Source organism: Leptidea sinapis, chromosome 29 (assembly GCF_905404315.1).
Source record: "Leptidea sinapis chromosome 29, ilLepSina1.1, whole genome shotgun sequence".
Classification (NCBI taxonomy): Eukaryota; Metazoa; Arthropoda; class Insecta; order Lepidoptera; family Pieridae; genus Leptidea; species Leptidea sinapis.
The window spans coordinates 1548103-1568624 of NC_066293.1; the positions used below are offsets into that span (position 1 = coordinate 1548103).

General features: G+C 35.4%; 1 protein-coding gene across 1 annotated transcript; it reads right to left on the bottom strand.

The window, feature by feature from the left end:
• Positions 1-4496: 4496 nt before the first annotated feature.
• On the bottom strand, positions 4497-20065 carry LOC126973538 (probable proline--tRNA ligase, mitochondrial). The gene is made up of 9 exons (XM_050820882.1): positions 19870-20065; positions 18429-18680; positions 15967-16047; positions 14005-14185; positions 12889-13055; positions 9203-9321; positions 7034-7130; positions 6256-6401; positions 4497-4767 (listed from the first exon to the last, which is right to left on the bottom strand). Exons 1-9 carry the CDS (start codon positions 19960-19962, stop codon positions 4497-4499), a joined length of 1407 nt encoding a protein of 468 aa, XP_050676839.1. The 5' UTR covers positions 19963-20065.
• Between the last annotated feature and the right edge of the window lie 457 nt (positions 20066-20522).

Genomic DNA, 20522 nt, shown 5'->3' on the forward strand with positions numbered 1-20522 from the left:
GACTGACTGCCCATATCTAGAAGAGCGCGAGCTTGATAAATATTGTCGTTTACAATTAATTTTACTACAGCTGTACACAGTAACACTTGGCCGGCTGATGAAGACAGCGTAAGAGACACGGGTAGGGAAGACGAAGTCGTGGGTTGAAGTTCTGCGTACGACAGGGTTGTTTATGTATTAGTGTATTATGTTTCTTTTTGCATGTGAGACACAGTCCTTTGAGCTGGCATTGATATGCGTTGTGACCACTGCGCAGACAATTTTTACATAATTTTAATTTAGTAACTTCATTGTAACGATCATCGATACTCATATTTTTAAACTTAGAGCATGCATGTAAAGGATGTTCATTACACACAATACAACCTCTTTTGTTATCCTTTTTATCATATGACACTACAAAACTTCTAGACTGAGTGATAGACTTTGGTTTATCTATCACCTTCTCAGACCGGTTAGTACTATAGGAAGTTTCCAGCACGTCAGCACGACTACGCAGGAATGAAAAAAATTCACTCAACGAAGGTAACTCGTTTAGATTACCCTTGTACTCCTCCCATTTTCTACTCGTGTGTATGTCCAATTTTACGGACACCATGTATATTATAAGGGCATCCCATTGATCAATAGGCTGGCCAAGCGATTCAAGAGCACGTAAATGCTTAGACACATGATCGATAACAAACCGCAACGCTTTAAATGATTCCGTTCGCAATGGTTCAATACTGAACAACGCCTTTAAATGATTGTTCATTAAAATATTTTTGTTTCCAAATCTTTCACATAAGAGATCCCATGCAATCTTATAATTTTTAGCACTAAATTCTATCGACTTTATGACAACAGATGCGCTCCCTTCTAAACATTAACGCAAGTAATGAAATTTATTTATCGGCGGAATCCCTTCATTGCTATGTATAACCGATTCAAATGTGTCCCTAAATTCCATCCAAAACAAATAATTTCCATCAAAAGTCGGTAACTTTATTGTAGGTAGCTTAATAGAATTAGTCGAAAAGGAATGGCAACTACTAAAATCAGACCCCTGGTTCCCTAACCTTTGATTTTCATTTGGGCGTTTATCTAAAAGATCCTGACAAGTAGATATCAAACTTAAAAATTGATTCTCAATCATATCTCTTTCTTTTATTTGTTCCTCTGTATCAGTATGTAATAAATCAATTTTATCTTGTATAACTTCATAATCATTAAGTAATGTCTGACATTTGTTTAATTTTAATTCTATTTCTTTATATTTTACTAAAGATATTTCTTTTAAACTTTGTAAGGTAAACAGGTAAGTCGAAAAATTTGTTAATCTTCCTTTAATTATTCCTCTTTGTTTTATTAAATTAGATAAATCAACCTTTCCTTGACTATCGGCTTTAGATTCAGTCATTTTGTTATACAAATTATCATAAATATTTCAAATATAAATAGACAATGTACGAATTTATTAAAGAATTCTAAGCGCAAACCATGTAAATAAAGTAGAACGATTAATGCAGCGCACTCAAACCTGACGAGTACAAGGAGATAAACAGATCACTTCAAATACAGTCGCCGCTACGCCGCTCCGACGGTTAGATGCTCCGTGATGTATTGTTGTGCCGGAGTCTAAAGTCCAACGGCAACGGGTATTCGCACACAGCGCCTTACAGCACAGCGGATTATACAGAAACACCAAACAACTCGATCTTTCGAACGCTGGAATAAGTTGACAAAACGTTTTATATTGTGTTGAACAAATTTATTTTTAAAAGGGTTAATTATGACCTTGTTATGCAAGAAACTAGCTATAAATGTAAGCTATATACGGAACAAATTAGGCAAAATGAAATGATTTGCTAAATAAAGAGAAATAAAGAAATAGAGTGATGTATAAGAAGCGTAGCAAATAAGCCGCTAACTGGCAGCGATACAGTAAATTAATTTATAAGAAAACTGGCAGAATTATTAAAATCAAATACAATATAGGCAATAGGTAGATAGCTGATATGATGCTTATCGTTTGCATGCAATTTAAAGCTTTAACAATTATAGCCTCAATGTAAGCTTGATTAGATATATAAATTATTAAATATCTAACGCTTGAGTACTATTTAAAATCGCTAAATTAAATGAATAACATAACGGCTACTGCACACAAACTAAATGCGATATATGAGTGGAACAAAGGAATGCTTTGGAACAGCTTTAAGTATGGAACAGGCTTACTTTCCTTGGATTAGACCTCTGGATCTCCACTGGTTCATCAGGCTCCAATAGCAGTAATCTCAAATTATCCAAAATCAAACGTAGATCTAATTCTCATCGATGTTCCAAGTTCCAACGTCTTGTTCGTCGTGTCAATCACGTGGCACTTTTTAAGTCGCCGGCAGCGTAATGCTTATTAAAAGAATATTATCTTTTAGAGTACTCCGTCCTGTCACGGTCGCCACTTTTTGTTTATAATTAAAACAAAACTTAAACTTCTAGATTTATATTAACAAGATTATTAGGTATAGATTAAATATAATGCTAAACAAGGACGTCTCTCATTACGGCCGGGCGATGGCGGTCTCTCTCGCGTATGTCGGCGCAGGTTCTAAAAACTGGTCGCTTCCCCTCTCCCCCGCCGTCTCCTCCTCTCAGCTGTTACAGGCGTTAACACGTACTGATTCGATAGGAAGACAACTCAATAGGACTGAAACTCAGCGACTCATCGACGACTTATATATAGGACATTGCCAGTCAATTCTACAATTCATTTATTTTCTACCTTATTCTTTTAAATATGTGTATTATGATATCAGAGTCTTTTGCTCAGTTACTAGTACTCAACCTAACAATATTTGAAGCCGTAGAGTAGTAAAAAGTTAAGGTATAATTATTTTTATACAGAAATTAATAGGCTGAAAAAGAAAAGTCGTACCCAAATGGTTGTAATTTAAAAAAACCGCCGTACATCAAAGTCATACTGGATTTTCGCCCAAGTGTAGGTAAATCTTTCTCGTCTCGTGTTGTTCAATTAAACAAAATGAGCTCAAAGAAAATTGTAACCGTGCGTCAACTTGAATTACTTACTGAGCTATTTAAATTTTTTCATAAGTACGTAGCTGTAATAAGTACCTACAATATTTAACAAATAATTAAGTAGGTATTTAATTAGTCCAATAACATAGGTAAATGTAAATAAATACCTTCTCTTTATTCTATCTCTTCCGTCCTGAGTAAGAGGAAAATAAATATCTATGTTTTTTGAATAACTCAACATCATTGAGTGCTTTAGTCACCTGTCGCACTGCTGTAGACACTGTAGGTTGAGATACCTACCTACTGAGTTGAAATTACTCTGACCAACAATGGTTTGATAAGATCCTGTAGCATAAAATGCTATTGCTATTAATAGCTATAATATAAATGATTGTAGTGAGTAGTGAGGAAACTAAGTTTAGTAGGTAATACGCTCTCATGGAATTAGAGGAACGAGGTCTTCAATAAGGCCAAGGACCAATCCTTGGTAAAGCGAAATGTTTTCACGAACTCCGTAGGTATCTGACATTTCGAAAGCAAAATATTTGTTGATCCTTATATTATTTCGGCGTCGACGTTCTCTTCGCCGGTCTTCCCTTTCAGAAAGATCCAAACATAGCCAAGACAAGCTGATATTCATGTTTATGAAAAAACTTTCAGCAGCCAACAACTGCAAATTACTCACTTAAGTTCAGCGACTTCTCAGACGTTCGATTTGACATTAAATCGTTTGTAACCGATTGTAAAAAGATAACAGAATACCACAGACACAACGATTGAAGTCCGTCTAGCTGACGTGAATACGGTTTAGCGATTTTTGGATAGGGTCGTTTCTCGAACGTGCGATTTAAATCACGTGAATACGAATCGTAGGTGAACGACAGATGTCGCTGCGATATCGCTCATGTAAAATTACGTGAATCTGGCCGTTGGGACTGCTTCCCATCGTTCTCTTAAACGCAGAGCAGCTCAAATTGTCAGGGACCCTGTGCTCTCTAGGCGTTGCGTAGAGACGTCACTTCATTGTGTTTCTTCTACCGCATTTATCACGGGGAGAGTTCCGAATAGCTGTTTCACCTCATTCCTGCCGCCGAATTCCACCTCCGCACGACACGCCACAAGTTAGGATATCATCCTTACCATCTGGATTTGCGGCGTACCTCCACAGTGGGGTGGAATGAACTTCCTTGTGCGGTGTTTTCGGGACTATACGACATGGGTACCTTCAAAAAAAAGGTGTACGCGCTCTTTTTTTGAAGGTAAGGTAAAAAAAAGCGCGTACACCTTTTTTTATGGAATAGGAGCACAAACGAGCGTACGGGTCGCCTGGTGTTAAGTGATCACCACCGCCCTTAATCTCTTGCAACACCAGAGGAATCACAAGAGCGTTGCCGGCCTTTAAGAAAGGTGTACGCGCTTTTTTTGAAGGTCTTCCTTAAAGGCCGGCAACGCTTCTGTAATTCCTCTGGTGTTGCAAGAGATTAAGGGCGGTGATGATCACTTAACACCAGGTGTATCATACACTGGAAAAGGAGGACAAACCTTTTCCATAAAAAAAGTAAAACATAAAACGAGTTAATACATTTATTAAACAGTTTTGGTTGGCTCTGCTTGATATGTTCTAGCAGAGGGGACAGTTCTAGTAGCAGGGGCCCGGGTTCTTCGTGGCCGCTATTACTTCGGTATAACTCGTATTTTGGCGGCGTGTCTGTAGAACTTCGGCCGCAAACTATGATGTAAGGATACCCCATCCTAAAAAACAAAAAGTAAACATGACTTTGACGTCAAAATAAATTTGTATAACCTAAAAAAATGTATATGTAACTTTTTGCGACGTTCTGCAACTTTATGTAGTAACTGCTGAAGTTAATTATTTTGAAATGGATATATATTCTTATGTCTTATATATCATTTTTCTACTATTTACAACTTTACAGCAATTGGGTACATAAAGATTTATACATACATAAGAAAAAAGTTTTTTTACGTAATAAATTAAAGTTATTTTATTATACAGTCATGCATACAAATTAGTCTATTTATTTTGTCACTTGTAAGCTAATATATTATTATACCTTACAACACTATACTGATCTTTGTTTTAAAAATAACAACATGCCGCGTAACTGAAAATCGTGACGACATTGCTATAAAATTTCTCCCATGCGTCGATAAAGAAGTTTCACTTCAATAATAATTAGAAGGCTCAAGAAGAAGGGTTGACATTATTATTATAGATTTAAATTGTAAACCAATGTATTTTTTGTGGAAGTAGAGGATTTTTTAATTAATTTAAAGATTTGTGTTTAAGTCATCACCGCCGTCCACTATCTCTTTCAACACCAGAGGAATCACAGGAGCGTTGTCAGGTGGCACATTAGTTAATCTTTCTAGAGACTGTGATAATCATAATGTTAACACCACGAACAAACTTAAGCTCGGTTGAGTTAGTAAGTCTTTTGTTGGGCGATATGGGTATGAATTTTAATTTTGTGTATACTGTTTTATTACCTGTGGTGGCTTACAAGTAATATATTTACTCACATCGGCTATAAGGTTGGTAATGGAACTCTTTTCCCCGGGCTTCCGATTTTCATAATTTTCAGTTTAAGATTTAGTTACTCAACCGTTCATTTCGTGAAAGTATGTCAATGAGTACCTCTACACTTCGGCCAACGAGATGAGATAAAGAATGCAAACAAACGGACCGTTACTGAGGTACATTCCGATACTGAGCGATTATCTCTGTCCTTATCACTAGTAAGCAGTAAAGGCGTCAGATGGTCGGTGATAGCAGCTGTCGTTGCGTGTTTCGTGGTACAGGGAAGCTGTCAATACCGTAGTTGTCAACATTTGGTCCGCCATTTTGCGAAAATTTATTGTTGTTAGGGTTGCATTCAAAGTGATACTTTTTTTTTGTCGTTTCCGTATTTACATAGTTTTTTGTTATTATTAATCCGTTACTGTTAGTTTTCATGGTAATTTTTGCAGTTATTGTGAGCAGTTGTTGATTTTAATTATGGAATCACATCCTGGCAGCTCTAGACCACCTCTGAAATATATCAATTCTTTTCATTATTCAAACTTCAAAGATATCGATGAAAATGTTTTGAACCCCTGAAACTTTGTTTACATTCTTTATCTCATCTTGTTGGCCTTACTGTCGTAATTCCGTACTTCAAAAATTTACAAGTACCCGCAAAAATCAAGCAATGACCTAATGAATATAGAAGTAGTCACCTATCGGCGAGCATCAGTCGTTTCCCGATGGTGAGGTGATGCCTGTCGTCGATGATGACTTCCTCATCACCGAGCGCATCGGTGATCAGTTGCGAGACCCCGCGAACTCGCTCCGGGTTGTGACTCAACCATTCCTTCGAGCCTTCCTGTGGAACATCAGTCAAAATAATCTAACAATAAATATTTCCAAAATATGTGGAAAATAATCGTTGAGAGAGCGGTACGTAAGTATTGCACGACATACAATAAATAATAATACATCCTATGGTATATTGTTATGGGGCAGTGCGGCCCTTACATTTTTGATAATGTTCTGTATGTTCATAAGCACATTGAGGAATTTTCTAGAAACTGTGACATTCATAATGTTAACACGAGGAACAAACATATACTTGTTATGCCTACTACTCGGTTGGGTCGAGTTAGTAAGTCTTTTGTTGGGCGATGTATATGCTTCTACAATATGTTGCCAGAAAATGTACAAAATAAATGTGTTACAAAATTTAAAAGAATTGTTAAAAAACGTTTGTGTGGGAAAGTTTACTATAGCATAAACGATTTTCTTAATGACACCACGGACTGGGAATAAAGCGAACACCCTCAGGCTCTTTAATTATAAATGTTTATTATTCACATTGTCATCCATATTTTTATAAAAAAAAGCCCGCTGAGTTTCTTGCGCCCATTCTTCTCAGGTCTGAGGCAGTCTCTTTTGAATGGGTGGTAGTTTTTGACGTACAATAAGTGATTTTGAATAAAAATATTTGAATTTGAATACCTTAGGCCCGATGACGAGCGCAGTATAGGGCGCAATGGGCGCCGGCCACCTGATACTGGTCTCTGAGCTGAGGTGCTCGATACTGCCTGCTAACAACCTGGGCACAACAGAATATACAGTATTAAATAATGTTTGTATGGATTATACCTGTTTATTGTTTAGATTTACAAAAGCGACATCTCAAGTCAATTTCCTAATATGCAAATATTGGTGTTGAGCAGGTTATTAACTGTAAAGTAGATCCTGTAGATGAAACCACAACCTGAGAGTTGAACAAGGTATACAAGAATTTAAGACGATACGTCACTGGAACAGTTAGCTCAGTTGGTTAGAGCACCGGCACGGAACGCCGGAGATCGTGGGTTCGCGGCCCCGCATCGTTCATAAAATTTTGTTTTTATTAAATTTAATTTTATTTGTGTATTAATCCTAGAAGTGAGGGTGATCACTTTAAAAACATAACAAATTGTTTGGATTATACCTATTACAATTTATAAGCCATTGGAAAAGTACCAATGAAAAGTGAAACATATCGGGGTCAATATAAATCAGTGTTGCGCTCAAGTATGTAATTAAGTAGACTCCAGTTTCGGAAGACCAGTGTCACACAGATCATTTAGTTTTGCTTTTTTAAGCTATTGTCAAAAAGATCCGTCTCTATACAGATGTAGCCACAGATAGACTAGTCTATTTCAGCTACTTTCACAGCATTATGTCTTATGGTATACTGCTGTGGGGAAGTGCTGCAGATATTAACATCATCTTTATGCTGCAGAAGAGGGCTGTACGTGCAATTTACAATGTGGGTCCCAAAGAATCACTCCGTGAAAAATTTAAAGAGATAAGTATAATGACCGTCACTTGTCAATATATTTATGAAAATCTGATGTATGTGCACAAGAATATTAACTTGATTAAGAAAAATAGCGATAGTCATAAGTTTAATACTAGGAATAAAGATAAGCTAGATGTTACCACTACCAGGCTCCATAAAGTTGATAAATCATTTAAAGGGCAATGTATACGCTTTTATAACAAACTCCCAAGTGATATGCTTAATCTGAAAATAAACAAATTTAAAAATTCAATTAAAGCTTGCGAATGAACATGCTACAACACAGAGTTAACTCTGTCTTAATAAAACAAAATATATATTATAATTTTCTAGAGTATAAGTATATGTATTATTTTTACAAACTACATTATGTAGCTCTTATTATTATAAGAAACCTTAAATTGACGATTCAAAATAATCAAATATGATTTCAATGAATAAAGATATTTTGACTTTGACTTGACTTTGACTAAGGAACTTTTTGCTTCATCTTACCAAACTATGGAACTTCCTTGATTGGTGGACATGGGTAGCTCGATAAAGAAACGTGCACGACTTAGGATATCATCCCCACCAAAACCCTTTAAATACAATATTAAAAAAAAATCTATACAGCATACTTATACTTTACTTACATAAAACTTAGCTTAGTGTGATAAAATGCAAACTTGACTTTGCATTGGGCTTTCTTATCTTAAGCTGAGCATAATTTCATGACAGATATATATAACTATAATAACAAAATCAAACGATTGTGCTAAGCTTACACTCAGATAAGTTTCAATTCAATTCAAAAAATCTATATTCACTGTAAAACTTTTATAAGTTATTTAATGCAAGTCAGGATGAATTGCAAAAGTTACAATAGCATTCAAATGAGTATATCTAACAATAAATTTAGAAAAAAATATTCAACCATCTTTATTATTCAAATAATCTTTCACGTTATAATAAGCCTTAGATGTTAATAAATTTGTTATAACAAATGAAAATGAATTATAATTCATATTTTTTTTTAATTGGTAATATTTTAATATCATTTGGTAGTTTATTATAAAATATAACACAATCCACTTTAAAAGATTTAGCAATTTTACGGAGCCTAGTAGATGGAATTGCGAGTTTATGTTTGTTACGAGTATTGACATTATGTACATCACTATTCTTTTAAAATTGGTTTATAGGTTTATGAACGTACAGAAGGTTCTCGTATATGTACTGGCAGTGAACTATCATAATATTAATTTCACTAAACGTCTCTCTCAATGAATCCCTTGAACGCATTTTATAGACTATAAATCTCAGCCTTAGAGATCCATGAGTCGACCGCTAACCTTGTGATTCCGATGCCGTAGCACGACATGACGAGGGGCGTGGGGTTCGAGTCCGGCGGAGTGCATCGAGCCTGCAGACACTCGCTGTACCTCGTGCCCAGAACAAACGTGTGACCCACCTGGAGATAAGCACTGCTTTGACTAAATGCTGCACATTGACAATCACGCTATTATAAGACCCCGGGTTCTTCAACAAAATTTTGTGGACAGATGAATCAAGATTCGAGCCAAGTGGAGTTTTCAATATCCACAATTACCTCATTTGGGCGATAGAAAACCCACACGCGGCAAGGCCTTCATCATTCCATAACCGTTTCAGTGTCAACATGTGGTCTGGTATCTTGAATGGCGAATTGATTGGGCCGTTCAAATTGCCGTTCAGACTTAATGGTGACACACACAAAAACTTTTTAGAAAATGATTTACCACTTTTACTCGAAGATGTGAACCTGGAATTACAAAGAAATATGGTATTCCAGAACGATGGCGCGCCATATCATTACGCGAGGCAAGTGCGAACATATTTAGATGAAAAATACCCAGATGGATCGGAAGACAAGGACCAATAAGGTGGCCGCTACGCTACCCCGTTCTTAACCCCATCGATTTTTTTATTTGGGGTTACTTTAAAGAAATAACTTACGCAAGAGAAGCGTCGAGTGAAGTAGAACTGAGAATAAAAATTCGTGAAGCAGAAAACGGCGTTGGAAATAACCGTGAAGGTTTTAGGCGGTTAAAACATAATTTTCTACGTAGATGTAGGATATGTATTTCAGAAGGAGGGCGTAATTTTGAAAACTGTGAATAAATCAATTAATTAACAATACTGTGTTTTATTTAAAGTCATCTTAACTCAAAATTAAAAAGAAAAACCGCAATAAAGTAAGTATTTATTTTGAAATTGAAATGACCTATTTTACTTTGAAAATCTGTAACAGAAAATATAACTCTATGTTCTGGAAAGTTTATAAAAAAAATTAGGACCATAGGCTCACCATTTTAATTTTTTTTGATACCTTGAACATTTTAATGAAATTAACTGGAGCAGTTATCTTGAACTTACGACTCAATTCTAAACTAGTTCTGCACTGTCTAAACTATTCATAGTTTCTTATGTTAGGTTATTGCAACTGTAGTTATCAACAATAAAATTAACTAAAAGTGTTCAAAAAAATTTGAAAACAGTCCTACCACAATTAGGTGAAAAAAGCGGATAAAAGGGGATAAAAAATTATTATCTCCTAAACTACGCAAAATCGTAGAACATACATAGGGGTGATTCGGATACTCATCACCATGAGGCTTTCAAATTTTAGCTTTGGACGCCAACTTCTCGGCCACCCTGTATAAGATTGGTTAAAAGCTCACGTGAAGAATATCCGCACCATCATTTACCAGTGGGAGGTTCCTTTGTACAGGATGCCGGCTAGATTATGGGTACCACAACGACGCCTTTTTCTGCCGTGAAGCAGTAATGTGTTTCGGTGTGAAGGGCGCCGTAGCTAGTGAAATTACTGGGTAAGTAAGACCTAACATCTTATATGTCTAGGTGACAAGCGCAATTGTAGAGCCGCTCATTTTTGGGTTATTCAAATCTCATCAAATCAAAATTTGGAAATCATATATTGAGAGCCGAATGGAAAAGCATCTGAAAACCATACAATCCTTTGATGTTAAGGAAAAATTATCAGAGTGAATTTATATACGATGCGCGCGCTCACCGTCACGCAGATTCGACACCTTGACGTTAGCTGGTCAACTAGACCATTTGTATCATACTTCAGTTACCAAGCCTCTTGTAACTCATATGTCTACTGAACCACAACCAATGGACGAGAATTAAATAAGTTTCAATTTATATACAAGGTTTAAAATAAATAATTATAATTTCTTTCAAATTGTATACAAATAATATAATGGTGTCAAGTAAATCACTGCTACGTTCTGAGAGACAATTTTTTTAATGAAAATAAGGGACGAGCTGAGCAGGATGTTTAGTTGATGGTAATTGATACGCCCTGCGCATTACAATGCAATGCCGCTCAGGATTCTTGAAAACCCCCAAAAATTCTGAGCGGCACTACAATTATTGCGCTCATCACCTTGAGACATATCGGTTAAATAATTTATTTGTCATAAGTGTTTACAAATTCACTTTTAGAGAAAACAATTTTATAACTTAAATATAAAAGTAAACGCCGGTAAGCTTACTTTTAATATAGTAAATAAAAATAAAGTTAAAATATCTAAGGACACAAATGCCTCAAAGAGACTTAAATTGGTATGGCTGGTCTTGTAACTTGTTAAGATATCGTGTCAGCGGGCGAACGTAGTCTGACTCGCCGTGGCCGGTCACTGGTGCCCACGGGCAACCGCTGACTGAGTACTGACCAGGGGTGGGACAGACGCCTTAAAGTGAAGTTCTCAGAAGACTGTGGTGCCATCTGTTAGTTGGCCCGAAAATGAAAGCTTTGTCAGCTGTCACTCGGTTTGAAACCTTTCAACTTTTCTATAATTCTGTCACTGCCCACTGGTCATAAAATGGCAGCTACTTCTAACGTTTGCGCATGTATGTAGCTCTCGTGTTCCATTTTGCATATTTGCACTTCTAAATCTATCCTTTATATTCTATGATGTGGCAAAATTAAATAACTAACTATACGCGCAATTTCAACATGGTAATCAATTGCAATACCTACATTAAAAAGTAAAATTAGTTATTAAATTGCGTCACAACATTAAAAATGAATTTTATATTTTCGAGCTTATATATAGTTACTAGCTGCCCCAACAGACGTTGTTCTGTAGATAATAAAAAAAAATACTGTTTTATCGGAATTTGCCAATAATATTTCAAAACATCAAGAATTATTCCGTAAAAAATGCTCCGTTGTTATAATGAAATTGTTTCACAGCGGAACTGTCAAACCGTGCGTCACTAAATTCTCTCATAGAAAATATGTCCATACAAAACAAACATTGAAAATAAAAATAATTATGGGTCCCAAATCGAAATAAAAACTATCCTATCTCTCAAGTTGGACCAAACTGCACTCCATGAAGTAATCCCCATTAAAATCTGTTCATTAGTTTAGGAGTCCATTGAGGACAAACATTGTGACACGAGATTTATATATATTAAGATTTTCGGGGCCAATCTCCAGATGGCGCTAGTTTTCAAGTAGACAGCTCATAATGCGCAGAGAGGGATCTCTTTTCCCTATATATTATTATACTATTTGGTACTGACGGCTGCCGCCTGTCGCTCGCCGGAATGTTATACTTTTCGGGCCGAGTCGAGTCGAGCCACAAAACCTTAAAACGTTATATAAAACTGTTTTTGCCTCAGTGACAAATTATTTCTTTTCTCAGCTAAATATTTTTTACTGTCAATGATGCACATCTTACATTTTTTTTAGATGTTGATTTATATGTTGTCATATTATTATAGGTACTATATCTATACTGTATAATATTACATTGTATTATTATATTATATTAAACTATATAAAACATAAGATGTTAAGCCTCATTTACTCAGTAGTTTGACAAGCTATGGCGCCCTTCAGAAACCGAAACAGAATAATGTTTACACATTACTGCTTCACGGCAAAAATGGGCGCCAAAAACATAGACCCTAATTGCGCTATTTGAAATGAATATACTGTAAATAAGTATACTCATACCTCGATGCTGTTGAGTGTTGTTGTCTCGCTCCCGCACCGTTGGCACGGGCCCCGCAAGGAAACGTGCGAGCAGGACGGACATACGGCCACTGTGTCCTCTCCCGCGGCGGCCGGCAGCTGCCACTCATGCGAAACTGACCCACCCATCTCACCAGGGGGCGCTGACACTAAAATGTTGTCACAATGTTTATATATAACCTACTAGCTGGTGATATGTGCGCTTTGCTTCACCTAAATAAATGAATACTTTTATACACAATTTAAAATCTTTTTTTTTAATTACGAAATTTGTAGATGATCTATAATTACAATAATTATTTCATTTTGTCCCTGTTCTTGATATAAAATAATGTCACAGCAGAACTGTCATCAAACTGTGCGTTATAATTCATCTGATAGAATTATTAACTATCTCTCAAGGTGGATCAAACTGAGTGTGCGAAATTTGATTAAAATCGGTTCAGTAGATTACGAGTTCATCGCGGACTAACAACGTGACACAAAAATAGTACTAGTCGGCTCTACAGACATTGTGATACAAATACGACGACCATATAGCCCAGTGGTTAGTGACCCTGGCCACTGAGGTAGAGACCCGGGTTCGAATCCCGGTAGGTGTAAGTATATTGTATTAAATAAATCGTTCTTTGTACCCATAGTATAGGCAATGCCTAGTTTGGGCCAAGATAATTTGTGTAAAAGTGTGTCAATATTATTATTATTTATTTTTATTTTATAAGTTCGCCAAAGCAAGTTAACTATAAGATACCAAACGGATTTTTTATGAGGAAAATACGACGAATGACGAGACGCAATTGAATTGGTTCATACTACCTGTGATGTGAGAGATTGTACATCGTATATGATTCTGTGTATTATTCATTGCTTAGAAAAATAATTGATGTTGATTTTTACTTGTTTTACTTAAAACTACTTTTGGTTCAAACTGTTTCAGCATTTCAGCCTAATAGAATTTAAGACCGAGCGGTGTGCATGCTTTCCAATAAAACTTTTGTTAAAATTATTTTTTAGGATTACGAAGGCCAATACCAGAGATTCCCATTTATAATATGATAACTACATCATGGATAAATAAATTTGTAAACAGACACCAACCTCTATGAACAGGCAAATGCAACGAATCAAACAACCGTCTGTAGACACCGGTGACGTCATCGTAGACAGAGGCGGCGCTCGCTTCGTCCGCGTGAACCCCGTAGAGGTCCAACATTTGAAACTCTCTGGCGCGCAACAGGCCGTGTTTAGGTCGTAACTCGTCTCTGTACTTGTTTGAGATCTGAAAATTATATACAGTTAATGCGAGAGTTGAATGCAGTCAGGGCCTGTGGTAAAGAGCTAGAGCATAGGTTCTCAACGTGGGCGATAACGCCCCCTTAGAGCTAGAGCATCTCCCCCCCGCTGTCCGCACGCCTCGCCTCACAAGCCTGCGGTGTAGTGCTGTGCCCTCCTTAACAGTTTTCGTACGCTTACCTTGTTATATCATTAACACTAAAGTTGCGATCCCGTGTTATTTTTTAATTTTAATAATGACTGTTCCGAGTCCATCAGGTTTCGTTCAAGAAAAAAGGTATTTTTTTCTTAGCCAGCACGAGCAATGGCGACAAATGTTTTAGACATGTGTGTTGAAGAAAGGCAGTATAAAATTTTGATATTTAATTATTAGGATAATATGATGACCAATTAATAAAATATTTTTTCATCATTTTGACCTGGTGTTAAATGATAAACTTGAAGCATTGTTTAAATTTATCGACACACTCATCATTATAGTCATAAATTATAATTAGGTCACATCACTATCACATTACTGAACTCTGCATTCAACTCATGCGTTATCTATACCTTAGTAAGCCAATTCAAATTTCGAATATTATATTTATCACTAATTAGTAGTGAGGTCTTTTATTGGTCGATTAATATGCTTTTACAAAAGGTCCCTCACGTAAAAAGGACAAAATATTTTGTTGCGAAACGAAAGAGAATTGAAAAACGTTTGCATTTAGAAGTGAATTTCGTACCACACCTGGGTTTGGACCTCCAGGTTTTTAAGAATAAATTTAATTTCATCCCAATTTTATCTTAAGAGGAATCTCGATGAATTTATTGCGCCCATTCATCTCTTTGCTCACAACGACCCACCCGTTAAAAATATATATACCTCAGTATATATATTTTTAACGGGCGGGTGATTCTGTCCTCTATTAAGCTATAAAAAATTCTTAAACCTTTACCACAAGATTTGAATGGGCCCTAACACAGCGGGCCGCGCGCAGTGGCGACTCTTATTAAAGAAATATAACTACCGGGTCATAAAAAAAAATAGGGAAGTTCCAGACCCAAAGGTAAGAGGCGACTAAGGACATCTACCAGTTGGAGGCTTCTTTGCACAGGATGCCGGATAGATTATGGGTACTACAACGGCGCCTTTTTCAGCCGTGAAGCAGTAATGTGTAAAACATCTTATGTCTCAAGGTGACGAGCGCAATTGAATAGCCGCTCAGAATTTTTGGGTTTTTCAAGAATCCTGAACGGCACTGCCTCGTTTCGTCTCTTATTCCCATAAAAAAACCATGTGCATACAGCCTTAGAGTGTCTTATAAATATTATGAATGTACATATGTGGCGGCTTGACTGGCATCTCCCGTATAAGAAGGCACTATCCGTAACCACCTAAACTTATACTTCCTTACATAAAAACTTGGTATAAAGTTATAACTGAGAATAAACCAAGAATAATATGAAAAATGTTGAATATATTGCTGACAACACTGTCAATACAATGATTATTCTGCAGTTTTCCGATTGTCATGCTGCCTTGCAAATAAAGCGGGAAATGTTATACGACGAAAAGAGATAAGCAAAATGTTGTTGCATATTCTGTTTTTATTCTCAGGTATAACTTTATACCAAGTTTATTTGTAGGGTTGTGTAACTTAGGTCATTAGCGAGTATTGGTTTTGACATATAAATAATGTATTAACACAATAGGTATTTCTATGTATGGAAGTGTACGTCAGAATTGCAGCATTATTCTACATAAATAAAACAGTGTCATACCTGGTATATGAGCAATGGTAACTGTTTATATGACAGAGGACCAACATCAGCCATCAACTCTGTTACTGCCTCCTCATGTGTCTGAAACATACATAATATCTATTATACATATATATTATTATAATATATATTCGATTACCACCTACATATTGACTCATCACAATATCTCTGGAACCATAAGGCGTAGAGTTGAAATTTGGTAGGAATATTCCTTTTGCCGAGTGGAGTTTAGCTAAGATTGGATTCAAGGAGTTTATAAAATTCCACCCGCAAGAACAACGGGTTTGCTTGTTGATATAAGTATATATTATTTATCTCTAATATATAAAATTATCTTGTCATGGTGTTAAACATTGAACTCCTCCGAAACGGCTTGACCGATTCTCATGAAATTTTGAGTGCATATTGGGTAGGTCTGAGAATCGGACAACATTTATTTTTCATCCCCCTTAATGTTAAGGGTGGTCCACAATTTTTTTTTTTTTAATTTTTTTGAACCTTTTTTTGATTATGAGTCAGCATTAAAAATACATACAACTTCAAATTTTCACCCATCTACGATCAACAGTTACTTTTGTATCGCGATTTTAATATTAGCAATACAACGTTTGCTGGGTCAGCTAGTATATACAGTCATGGTCAACTAATTAGGGACATTCAAGATACTGAAGAGAAATAACCAGTTATGTACATATAAATATAAAACCCTATTTATTTCTCAGTAACTATTATTTGCATAGTTTGGTCCAACTATTATGCAGTAAATGGCTGTTAATAAAATATTAAATGAACAGAAAAAAGTGTTTAATGTGTATACAATTTAAGGTATAATTCTGTAGCTGGACATTTAATTAAGGAAAGTAAAGTAAAATGAAAAATAGAGTTAAACAAAACTAGTAATCTCCAGTATTTTAATTTCTATAACAACTCCATTTTATTACGTGTAAAATAACCCAGCAGCAAAACCTTTGTTAGTTATTATCGCTAGACACCGATGTGGCATAGACATTATCAGTTTCTGACATGTTTCGACAGGAATGTTTGCCCATGCCTCACGAAAAGCTTCATTAAGTTCATCTAAAAATATGGTACGATAAGAGGCAACTTTTTTGTTGATTTCGTGCCAAAGCTGCTCGATTGGGTTGAGGTCCTGGCTATTTGCTGGCCAATCTAGCACTGATACCGACTGACTGTTATGAAACAACTTGACTGAACGGGTGGTATTGTTCGTGTCGTTATCATGCTGAAACGTCCATATAAAAGGGAGATGTTCCTCATCGTAGGGAAGCATAGTTTCATCTAATATTGCCTTGTATTGATGTTGGTCTAAATTACCCTGAACTTTCCTCACAGGTCCCACTCTACGTCCAGAAAATGAACCCCATATTTTAATGTTTCCACCGCCATGTTTCACCTGCTTTTTTGTGAATCTTGGATTCATTTCCGCTTTTACAGGACGGCGTACGTATTTCCTTCCATTTGAAGAAATCAACCTTGGCTTCGTCAGAGAATAATACATGTTGCCATTGGGCGTAGGTCCAATGTTAATATTTACGTGCAAACGTAAAACGTGCATTTCTATGTTCTTTCTTCAGCAACGGTACTTTGCGAGCCACTCCTTCGAACATCCCTGCTTCTATCAGACGTCGTCTAACGGTCCTCGCTGTATCAGCGGCTCTTTCGTCCGCCCCAAACACTTCGTGTTTAATTAAAACAGCCTAAAAATGGATCTTTCTTAGCTAATCTGGTTATCATTCTATCTTCTTGCGGAGTTATTTTTCTCGATCTTTTTTATCTGGGCACATTTAAAGGTGTGTAGTTGCGTCTGAAATGGTGCACTGCATTGCTCACCATAGTTTTTTAACATATTTTTTTAAATATTCTGCTATCCCTCGGTATGACCAACCACGCTCAACAAACTTCATGATGATTTTTCGTAGTGATGCATCGCAACTTTTATTCTTGCTGATTTTTCTTCAAAATTGTTCTCAAAACTTAAAATTAATAATCTTGATTGCCGCCAAAACTACCACGAAACAATAGGAGAAGAAATAAAAAAATATTGAGATTCAGATTTTGAAAAAAGAACGCAATATCTCAGTGTCCCTAATTAAATGACCAGCCAGCATTTTTTGAACAAATAGCACTGTGATAATCTATTAGCTATACTGTAAAGAGTTTTAATGTTTAGGAAGTTGTTATTGTTTGTATAATCGGGCATATAAATGACTAATTATACTTACATGTAAGGGATATGAAATCTTGTTTAGACTCGTTGGAAAATAAAAAATAAATTCACAATTTGGTTAAACTGCAGAGTGTCACTGATTAGTTGACCACAACTGTATATATATGTATACATAACCTAAATATTATTATTAATATGTAATTATAATTAAATGAAGCGAAAATTTTATACATTTAGTTCTACTGCTAATAAGCTACTTGGATAATATACTCACCGGTGCTAATAAGTACTGTTTGTTGTGTCTATCTTGTACCATAAGTAGTTCAGCTCCAACTTGGTCCAGTCTTCCACTACGTTCCCACAGTCTAGCTGACGTCAAGGATGGCAATGACATTCGCTGAGCATTCACATGTTCTAAGCATTTATGTATTAAGTTTTCTAGCTTATCTATAGCCCGTCGTGCGAGAGGTAATATTGTAAATAGGCCCGCACTCGTTGGACGAATGAGACCGCATTCTAAAAGTAACTGAAACAAATTAAAATTATTCATAATATACAAACATAACATTATATAGATGCCTGCATTATTTGGTATTTTTAATTTCTGGGTAATATTCTGCTACTAAGTTTTTTATTTACATAGGAATAATTTATAAATTTATATTAAGCACACAGAGTATGATTATGGTTAGTACTTTAATACAGTCCAGGAGAACCCTGTTTCACTGCAACCAATGTGATCTAATTTGATAGCCACTGTTAAAATCTCATGTTCATGTAAATGTGTGCATGTAAAATATTATTGTTATATTATGTTACTTGGAATTTTTTAAATCATAGCAATAAAATTATAATTAATATATATTTTTGTACAAATAGAAGTGAATAATTATGGTAATAATATTAAGATTTTTTTTTTATTATAAGCTTTCTAAGTAACATATCAGTGTATCACATAGTTGTGTTTTTTTAGTAGGACAAACAAGCTTACAATCAGCAACACATTCTCTGTAACACCCGAGAAATCAAAGAACGCAGGTTTAACATGCTATTTTTGAAGGTACCCATGTCTATTCAACATAGAAACACGGTAAATGGAAGATTGTTCCATGGTTTGGTTGTAGGTGAAAAATCCTTAAAATCACACTGTAGAGTCTAGATGAACAGATCCAGATGGTGGGGCTGATATTATAATTTATGGTGTGTAGTGTGAAGGTAGAATTTAGCAGCATGGATCTGGTCAAATAGCACTCTGGAATTATCACTCTATTACACATTATCACACTTCGTCATAAATGTGGTAGAAGTAATTGTGTATGTGGTAAGAAGTAGCAATGTAACAATTAACCCCCTTATTCATAAAAGTCTGCTAACTTAAAGCATTGCTAATTCTCACTCTGTCTTCTTCTATTGACCTAAGTCAGAATGAGAAAATACACTCCTTAGCTGCTGTTTTAAGTTAGCGGACCATTATGAATAAGTATACGAATTATGAATAAGGGGGTAAGTATTTTGAGTTTCAAAATTTTTGTTTATGCAAAAATTCAATTATTGTCTTTTGAAATTATTTCATGAGTTCACAGTTGATATTGATAGATACCGACAATTTACGTATCACCAATATCAAAGAGTTATTTTTTTATTTTGGACACCTAAAAACGACACTACACTTCATAGGTTTACATGAAAACAGTAAGAAAACAAAATTTATTTACCTTTTGGCTTTTACAAGTAATATCGGTATTTTTAAGTTTTGCTCCTTTCGGTATTGTGATCAATGGTTGGAATATTTGTGATAGATATCGCATATTAAATTATAATGTTAAATTATCTCTTAAACTATTAAATAAGTTAAAAGTTAAGACTAGTTTTAGGTTACCTTAAATTTAAATATTTAATTGGAATTTGTAAACACAAACTCAGTACCTACATACTAAATTGACAGTTGACAGATGGCTTTTAACAGCTGTTTGAACAAAGATATATTCTGTTGTAGAAAGATATCTGTCCAGACAAGTCTCATTATTGTTTGATATTTTAAAACACAAATAAAAGTAATTCTACGTGCCTACTATTATGCCATACGGAATAAAAACCAGCATACATATTTATTAACAGAGCCAAAACGAAATTCAGGTAATTACACTATATTTATACAAAATCCTTAAATTAGCCAATTACAATTCTTATTAAGTATAAAAAATATTTACAAACAAAGAAATTACACACCAATACCAAAGATTACATTTTGACCAATTGTTAAATGTTTCATTTAATTAGAATTAAGAATAAAACAATGATTAATTCATTATAATATTGTTTTAGTATAGCTATCGCAATAAATCATGTCATGCTGCATTCCACAACG